Raw genomic sequence first — 9480 nt, forward strand, 5'->3', positions numbered from 1 at the left:
TTTTCTTATTCTAAAATGTGCCTTATATTAATTGATGAGGGGAGAGTAAACTTTCGGTGCCATTTGCACAAAGTTGCAATAAACAGTAGATTTGTCGTAATAGTGCCACCCCTCAACCTCCACGGCTCCACTCTATATAACATGTGGTGTTAGGTACAGTGAGAAAGATATTTTTTTATTACAACAAAGTGTTAAAATAGTTGCGGATTTCTGCGACACTATGTAACAAAAATCTATATTGTTTGCAACATGGGTAAAGATAGCTGTTGGTTTTTAAATTGCTCCGGTTTTAAAAACTTTTTTGTCACACTGGCCGAGATGAACGGGCAAAAAAGGCAGAGAGCTCGCTGCGTGACACGCCGGGGGCGCCCTCGTGTTCGGTTGGCTCACACGAGCGTGGCAGCGCTCACTCCCGCTTTTGCTTCCCGCCGCTCCCAAGCGCAAGCGCCGCCGGCTCGGCTGCTCCGTAGGTGAGCCACGCAAAGGTCGCCGCCCTGCACCGTTGCGCACTCACGAGTCACACTCACACCTACAAATAGCGCCGCACTCGGCAGCACAACCCACGCACAGCAAACCACCAGCAGCAGCGGAGCAAGAAGCCAACAACACCAGAAGATCACAGCAGGCAGCAATGGCAACGCCAGGCGTGTCCGTCGTCCTCGCCGCGTGCCTCGTCGTCCTGGTGGCGCTCGGCCTCGGCGCCGGCGTGGCAGAGGCGCAGGGCGGCGGCGTGGGGCAGTGCGTGCCGCAGCTGAACCGGCTCCTGGCGTGCCGCGCGTACCTGGTGCCCGGCGCGCCGGACCCCAGCGCCGACTGCTGCGGCGCGCTCAGCGCCGTGTCGCACGAGTGCGCCTGCAGCACCATGGGCATCATCAACAGCCTGCCCGGACGCTGCAGCCTCGCCCCAGTCAACTGCTGTAAGCACCAAGCTTCTACAATTCAGTCTTTTTGCCACTGCATCACGCTGCTAGTGAAGCTTTTATCGATGTGTTCAATCTTATGGCTTTCTTCTCTGTTCGTGCGTGCAGCTGCCTGAGGAATGAGACGAGGATGCTGCAAAGCAAGGGAGAGGAATAAGACGTGATCCATGGCGAGAAGCGAGAGCAATCGAGCTCCACCAGCTTTCGGCCTGACCGCCGGCGTCGCCAGCCGCCTGTCACACGTCCAACGTCGTCGTCGTTTTCGTTTCAATATTCAGAGTTCAGACTGCTTTGCTACCAATCTCAGTGAAAAAAATAAAGTGAAACCATGCTTGATCAGATGGTTGAATGCTATCGATGCTTGATCTACTTTTTTTTAACTCAAATTTCGCCCGAAATTTTCACGAATTTCAGTCATTTTGACGGGACCAAAAAAATGCTGAAAACAAAATTTAAAACACTTCGCTTCAAATATGCTTCTTTCTATTGTGCACTCGTGCTTCCCTTTGATTTCCGCCTCTACATTTCGATGCCTATTCATGACAAATTGAATATCATCCGGAGACTGGAACAACGGGAATCAACCAAAACTTACACAGCCACACAGCATGCATACAACGCAACCGATTCTGTGGCAAACTAGTACTAGTATCTGAGTGACATTGACAATCGCCGTAACATTACGTAAGAATGCAGGCCAGGCAGACCAATAACTAATGATCTAAACCAATTCCCCACAACAACCGCACATGCACCCATGAAACTGCAGGAAATTAACGTTCCTCTGAATGTAGAATTGTATATACATCCTGACGGCACGTTCAAAGTGGCCATGAGACTAGTGTTACACGAACCGACAGGAGTCAGTGAAAATGAAACACCAACGTTCCACACCACAAAAGATGGCCACGGGATCAACAGTTACTATCATCCAAGCACTACAGTATTTTTCATGAACACGCAACATATAATTTTAGAAGTGCATATTTCTACCCTGAAATCTTTTCTAGGAACAGAGCTTCCTGCTTGCTAGTCAGACCAAGATCACTCAATGACATCTGGCTCTCCCCATCAGTGAATGCACGCCTGGGATAAGATCTCACCTGCCCAGCAAAAAGTCAAAAAATTCAGTAACAGTTACAAGAACAGGAAGGGGCAGACACAGACGACAAATTATATGTAGAACTATGACTCATGTATCCTCTTAATAAGGCTCGCTCAGTGCCATCACTCAATAGTCAATGCTAGAAAACAACAATAACCCGACCAGCTGATCAGCTAAAAATGCAACGATGAACTATAGTGTCTGCAAAAATAACTATCCTTGTACAGTAAAAGCAAAAAATGGTTGGTCGTGCCATGCAGCTATCAGTGACCTGTCTCTAGTGTATAGTACTATCTCAACTTGCTAGTGACCTGACTACTTGACAGCCACCAGGGCAATTGATGATACAAGTCTATAACAATTAACAAGTGTAGAAGATAATCAAGAACTTAACAGGATATTTCACTATAGCCACATAGATAATTCAAAATGGTCCGATAAAATAATTCAAATTCCAATAAGCGAAAGGAGCCATGTGTTCAAATGTAGAGGTACCATCGAAATTGCAAAGTGATGTAGCCAAAGAAAAAGGTACTGCAAAAGTATTCAGAAACAGTAGTGTTTTTTTCTTTCTTGGTGCTAGTGCGAATAACCAGCTGACTGTAACTGCACTGATCTGAATATCTGATATTGTTTTGCAAATATACAGTACTGTTGAAAGAAGTGAATCAGAATTACCAGTCTATAAGTTCCTGGTTTGAAAGTCCTGCTGATGTCTATGAAATCGAAAAGATACTGCAACAGTTCCAGAAGATTAGAAGCAGGTATAATGAAGCACTTCAGTAGGGATTCTGGCAACTGAAAGCTCCTCACCTGAAGCTTGTCGGATTTGAGAAAGCGCCGTCCTCGGCGACTACCATCAGGCATGCGGACTACCACTGTGACTGCCCCCTCATCATTTTGTAGTGGCTCCTTTGGTAGTGAAGCTTGTTTGGCTGCAAGCTCGGACTCTAACTCCTATTTTCACATAAACACAAAAAAGGCAAGACATTATTGCTAGTAAAACAACAAAAACTTTGGAGAATACAGACCTAACAAGATTCAGCATTAACTGCAGAAGGAAATCAATCTTCTGGTTATCATTCTTTTGCTAAATTATAGACATCTTCTAGTTAAGCATCAACAATAGGTCGCGAAGACTTTCCTGGTAAGACTTGCGAATACACTATAATATGTTTCACGATATTAAGCAGATTGTATGCATTACCCACTTCTACAATTAGCCCATCCCAATTGCAATTTAATCAACCATATATGCTCCTGGGCCAATAAAATCATCCACGTGTGGTAAATGCACCCATCTCATCCTGTTCTGTGCAATTTGATAGTGGTAACTAAAGTACCTCTTCCTCACGCTGTTTCTTTAGCTTCTCCTCCTCTTCCTTCTTTTGCCGTTCAAGAGCAGCTTCTCTTGCTGCAGCTTCCTCGGCCCTGCGGAGCTCAGCCTCCTCCACAGCCTTCAACTCCTTTTCTCGATCAGCTTGGAGGGCTGCAAGATACTCATCGTCCTGCAATTGAAATATTGGTAGTCATATGCAATACTTGTGATAATCCAGCAGATGAATACTGCTCAATACCTGCTGTTCCCTTAACAACCGCTGTGCAGTTAATGCTGGTGATGGAGGACGTGCTACTCGGGGATAGTGGGTTGATCGTCCACGGGTTGGGAAGGAAAATGGATACGGTGCTCCTTCAGGAATCCCACCAAACATTGCAGCCTCAAGCATAACAGCTTCATCATGCTCTTCGGAAGAAATGCCACCCCACTTTTCAAGGAAGTTCAAACAGCAGCGTGAGTTGTGATGAAACTACAATTTGCAGAAACTATAGCTCATCCTAGAGGCATGAGGGGAACAGAATACCTCTTCTGAAGGGAAACCGCCATTATGCTGATGGTCATTTTGAATATTATGAGGCTGAGGACTCAAGGGAGGACTGTCTGCCATTTGCACCACTTCCACTGGATCAGTAGTTCTGCCTCGGACACGTCTAGAACGTTGCCTAACTAAAGGTTGTTCGTCATCATCTTCAATGTCCTCCTGGAAGTTCTCTCCATCTACAGTTTGCTCAGAAGTTCCAACTTTACCTGTGGTAAGTCCTTGCCTACAATGAGAAAGGACATGTATGAGGAAACTAGGTTTATTGCTAAAGGTTCGCTTAAAGAATTGCATGAAAGTGGCGCACATAGACAGTGAAAGAATATCATATACTGCAAGGCAGAATGGCTTCTATGCAAACTGCACGATACCAAAAAAAAAACTCAAGAAATGATAGGGGAATAGAAATTGAGCCATTATTTTTTTATGAATAACCCACATACTTCCACTATTCTAGATGTTACAAAAAATATATATGTGATTTAGGGCTATCACTGTTCTACACATTTTAAAAATACATATATATTCACCTTTCATTCATCCCACTTGTTCCTTCAGTGTCTTCTTTATCAGATAAATCAGGAGAAGGATCCGTTACATGCATTCCCTCTTGGCGCAGAGCTCTCTCTCGCTCCGCTGTCTGATAGTCACATTAAAGAACATATTGAGGATATATAGATATATGAACAAAAATACAGAGCTATATCTTAGGAGTTAAAAACCTACCTCCAAGGACAAAGAAACTGCCCGAGCAAGCTCATCATCACCTCTGCCACGTGACGTGTTCTCAGTTTCACCACTATTTAGATCCTGCGTACAATGGATTTTGTTCAAAATTTTGTTTAGTCAGATGGAAATTTGACAGATCCAAAACCAGAAGCATACATTTGTCATGCCTTCAGCTTCCCTTTTTGAAGCTTCAATTGCTGCCCGGATCATCTCCTCTTCTATATCATTGTTATAGTCGCTAACATTAACTGGTGGAGGAGCACTTGGCATGAAATGGTTTGGGTGTGAAGTGCTGCTTGGGATATTAGGATCATGAGCAGACGGTGTTGATGGCAAGTCTTCATCATCTTCATCAACTATAACAGTCCCATGAACCTCTGGACCATAGAAAGATTCGCGTCCAGTAACATCCTCAATAACCGGACCCTGACCAGAACTGCTTGTTTGAGTATTGGTGTCCTTAACTTCAATAGGTACCTGCCTCACCTCCCTAGGATGTGTAACCTGAGGTCCACGTCCAAATATATCAGCAGCAGTTATGTCGGCAAAACCTGGACCCAAAAGTTCAAAAGGGTTGCCCAAAGTTCTAGGGAACAAAGGTCTGTTAAACATGGGATCAAGTGGTTCATCCAGCTCCATGTCATCAACACTGGCAGGTACAGGATTTTGATTGATTCTGGTGCTGAAAATCATTCAATTGAGCATCTCAGTCATGTCAAATGGAACAGCAAAAAAATATCATGACAACAAATGCATAAAAGTCAAGAGAAGAAAGACATACGTGGACCTATCCCCCTCATTAAAATAAGCATTCACAGCTCCATTTAGATCGTTACCATGTTCCTGAGGGAAAAAGAAGGTCAGCCATTGTATCTATCTTCAGGGATACTACTTTCTTGTCTTTTATTTAAGTTCGAAACATTAAGAGGTTAAAATGCAGCACACTGGATGGTAATTCCTTTTTTTATCTGAAATAACATATTTTTCATAGAAATCGCTAGTCAAAGTGTCACATTTGACGCAATGGCACACCCTAAATGACTTATATTTGCGATCAGAGGAGGTACTTGATTGACACGAGCTTCTTATCTTTTACTCAAGTTAAAATTACCAAGCGCTAATGCAACAACCAGGATGAACAGAGAATAGCTGACAGGGCTAGCAAAAAATATTTAACATGCAACAACAAGGATGAACAGAGAATAGCTCACAGGGCTAGCAAAAAATAGCTGACAGAGATACTAAATAAACAGATATGTGAAATACATGAACTGGAGCTCATCATCGTCACAGAGCCAGAAATAATTCAATTCAAATTGTAGATCACAATTCGGAACGCACCATCAGATCAAAGACAAATCAGCTGCAGGTTCTGGGCAGAAATCACAGCATGATACTCAACAAGAAGAAAAGTTAAACATGGATGGAGATGAGCCATGAACATTGGTTCAGTCATATATTTCATTTCATGTATTAAAATGGAAGATACTGTTTTCAATACACAGCATGAAAAAACATACTACTCCCTCTGTTTTCAATATATAATGTTTAGGGCAAGCTCTAAGTAGCTTGTCCTAAACATCATCAATTTTAAAAGCAGAGGGAGTACTTGGATAAGGATTCACATCTATGTTTCATTTAAAAAGTAGCTGTTCAAAGTTCCTTCTGAGGAGTCTGCTAAGTACATAAATGAAAGCTCTAGAATAACTAAGATGCACAAATGTCATTAAGACTTCATCACAACAAACAGAAAAATAATGTTGCTTCAAAAAGAAAAATCAAGCATATGCCTACAATAGGCAGTATCCCAGGGCATCAGATTTTCTTCAAAAAGGCAAAACGGATGGTAAATTTTGAATGATTTTTTTCTTGACGCTTTACTCGCGCGAGTGATTGAAAGAACCCACTAAGGATGCCTCAACGCACTCCAGCATTTTGAAATATACTGCAGTGTTTCAATCAGCACTCCAACTCTACATTTCAAACACTAACAGGTCCGATGAATCCCAAAGACTAATGACACAGATAAAGAAGGAACAATGCAAGCCTGCCAGCCAGTAGACAACAGACAGACCCGGCATAAACAAACATCTAAACAAGTGCTTTCCCTCTCCTACACCAAATCAACACGATCCGACATTCTGGAACATGAGGTCCAAACGGAATTTAACAGAAACAAACTTGGTTCTCCTGCTAGATGATAAAGGAACAACAATTCACAGTTGCAGAATGATACGAGATCCGATCATCCACTCTGTACTGCGACCCTGATCCAGTGAAGCTTCGGCACTTCACACCACACAAATGCAGAACTAGAAATCAACCACAATTCACAGCACAACAAGAAAACCGCCTCCCTTATGCATTACACTCCCAGAAAATTCCGCTATTTTTGGCACCCCTAAAACCACAGCGAAGCGAACTCCAATCACTCCTATGAAACCCTGGCTCAAATCGCACATCTCAAACCCATCCGCCGCAGCCCCGCATCGCCATCTAATCACCCCCAACGCGGTGAGAAGCCGAAGCCCAACCCTAAACCGAAGCAACGAATCCCCGAACGCACGGGTCCGTAGCACCAATGGGTGGAGAAGGGGGTCCGGGAGGGCGGGGAGGCGTCGTCACCTCGAGCGCGCGGACGGCGGCGGCCTCGTCGGCGCCGGTGATGCTGACGAAGGTGTCGATCGCCTCCTGCGGCGGGCGCGCCATGGCGGGAGGCGCGCCGGCGCCGGGCGCGGGCCCGGAACTCCCCGGCGACGCGGCGGCGGCGGCGGCGAGGAGGTCGCGGGCCGCGGCGGAGAGGAGAGGGGAGAGGAGAGGAGAGGAGAGGAGTCGCGAAGCAGCGGACGGAGCCGTGCGTGTTAATTCAAGTGCGGGCGATGTGGTGCTTTCTTATTGCTCTCCTCTCTTGCGGGCCGTGGGCCGCGCTGAGAACGATAAGCACCGGAAAAGACGCCCGTACCCTCGAGAGCCCTAGCGATGGATTCGCGCGTGTACCCGGAGGGCGTAGGGGCATTAGCGTAAAACACCATCGACGGCTTGGCTTTTCCATCATCTTGCGAAGCAAGTATGCCGTGGGAGAGGACGAGGAGGAAGGAAAGGCGTTGTGCTTCTTCGCGAAGCAATGGAGGAGGCTTTGGTGAGGCTGAAAGCATTTGTAGCCACCACTGACTGGTATATGCCTTGCTGCACCGAGGAGAATTCGGTAAAAAGATCCTTTTGGCTTCGTCAATTTCAAGAGCTGGATACTCTTGCTATCGAGGAGAAAAGTTCAAATTACACACACTCTTCTGTCTTCTCCAGCAAACTGCAGATACACATGAGTTTTCTGCAGATGTTTGGATATCGAATTTTGACATCGGCCATTGAGATTGGCATAAAGGCTTTGTTCATTTCCACTTACAAATCCAGTACGATTGAGCCTAATCCTCCTTCAGTTATACGATCAGTTGGTTGAATCTCAGCACATGGTATCTGTACGTACGCTGGCGATCTTCAGGCTCACACACTCAAAAATGTATAGATTGTGTGTTGTCCTTCAACAATTATCAAAGTTTAGAGACACAGCCAATGTCTGTCAATCAGATTGTGAGGATGATTTTACACTGTTCGGCAGTCAGCAGCCAATGCTGGCGAAATCAATATAAGAATTGCGGCGAAATCCACAGTTACAAGCTCAGGTTACAATTCAGGAACATTTGTACTTCACGTAACCATAGAGAACTCAGGCACAAGACGAGCAAGCTGGTCTTGCTATCCACAAACACACAGGCACAAAAATGGAAAACTGAACCATCTAAGGGCTCCTTTGGAAGCATAGGGTTAATTAGTCTAGGGAAGAAATACCCCTACAGGGATTTTCCTTCAGGGCTCCTTTGAAAGCATAGGGCTAATTAGCCTAGGGAAGAAATACCCCTCAAGGGATTTTCCCTGATTTTGAAATCCCTTCCACCAGAGGGTTTTTCTGACCCCTCTCCCCCATCACTGTTTGGAAGCAACCTGGAAAATTGGAGGGGTTTGCTCGCACGGCCTGGCGCATGCCTGGGCAGTTGACGCATGGTATTTCTCCTGGAGCAGTAACTTTATGCCTGGGCGGTTGACTCAACATGGAAAATTGGAAATGGTACAACATCCCATATGCCATACTTGGGCCTAGCACAAAAAGGAAGGACTCGACCATACTGGCGAGACAAGGCCCAACTGCACTGCAAACCCAACTTGATTCACACATCACACGATCGAACGCAAAGGTGACACGTCCAGGACTCCAGGTCCAGCATTACAAGAATGTAGCATGTAGCTATAACAAGATGGACATGCATCCTCAACACTCAGAAGATATTAGCATCCTTGGCAACCAACCTGCAAGGGACTTCTACAACCAACTTTGATTGAACTTGCACGTGCTTTTGCAACCTCAGAAATTCCAAATCCTGGAACAAACAGATCTTCAGGTATGCACTGGACGTCGGAAAAAATAATACAATGAAGTAAAAGTATACTTTCATACATTTTGCTTTCGTACGGCCAAGACAAGTATAATATGCTTTGATGTAAAATGCCAGTAGCAAAAATAGAATGCAATAGGTCATTAGGAATAATGATCAGCTAAGGAGGTATTTTCTTACCTAACCAGTGAATAGATGAAATGACAAACATTTTTCAAAGTAAAACAAAAGCAATACATTTTTCTTAAAAAAGGAGGATAATATGCTAGAATATAACAGGCATAAGGAAATATTGATATCATGGATAATAGCTCACTCTCTCAAGGATAAATTAAAATCAAACCAGGTACCAGAAGGAAACAAAAACACACCTTTACTAGCATCCATGCAGCGCCCCAAGT

At 44.7% G+C, this 9480-nt stretch overlaps 2 protein-coding genes across 2 annotated transcripts; one reads left to right on the forward strand and one right to left on the reverse strand.

Moving 5' to 3' along the window:
- The first annotated feature begins 334 nt into the window (after nt 1-334).
- Nucleotides 335-1259, forward strand: LOC117861000 (non-specific lipid-transfer protein C4). Its single transcript, XM_034744450.2, has 2 exons — nt 335-917; nt 1029-1259. Exons 1-2 carry the CDS (start codon nt 632-634, stop codon nt 1034-1036), a joined length of 294 nt encoding a protein of 97 aa, XP_034600341.1. The 5' UTR covers nt 335-631; the 3' UTR covers nt 1037-1259.
- Nucleotides 1260-1684: 425 nt separating this feature from the next.
- LOC117860999 (plant UBX domain-containing protein 8) lies at nt 1685-7471 on the reverse strand. The gene is made up of 11 exons (XM_034744449.2): nt 7257-7471; nt 5413-5474; nt 4788-5313; nt 4629-4712; nt 4433-4542; nt 3888-4128; nt 3603-3791; nt 3369-3533; nt 2839-2982; nt 2704-2760; nt 1685-2023 (listed from the first exon to the last, which is right to left on the reverse strand). The coding sequence occupies exons 1-11, from the start codon at nt 7338-7340 to the stop codon at nt 1910-1912; spliced, it is 1776 nt and encodes a 591-aa protein (XP_034600340.1). The 5' UTR covers nt 7341-7471; the 3' UTR covers nt 1685-1909.
- Between the last annotated feature and the right edge of the window lie 2009 nt (nt 7472-9480).

Source organism: Setaria viridis, chromosome 6 (genome assembly GCF_005286985.2).
Source record: "Setaria viridis chromosome 6, Setaria_viridis_v4.0, whole genome shotgun sequence".
NCBI lineage: Eukaryota > Viridiplantae > Streptophyta > Magnoliopsida > Poales > Poaceae > Setaria > Setaria viridis.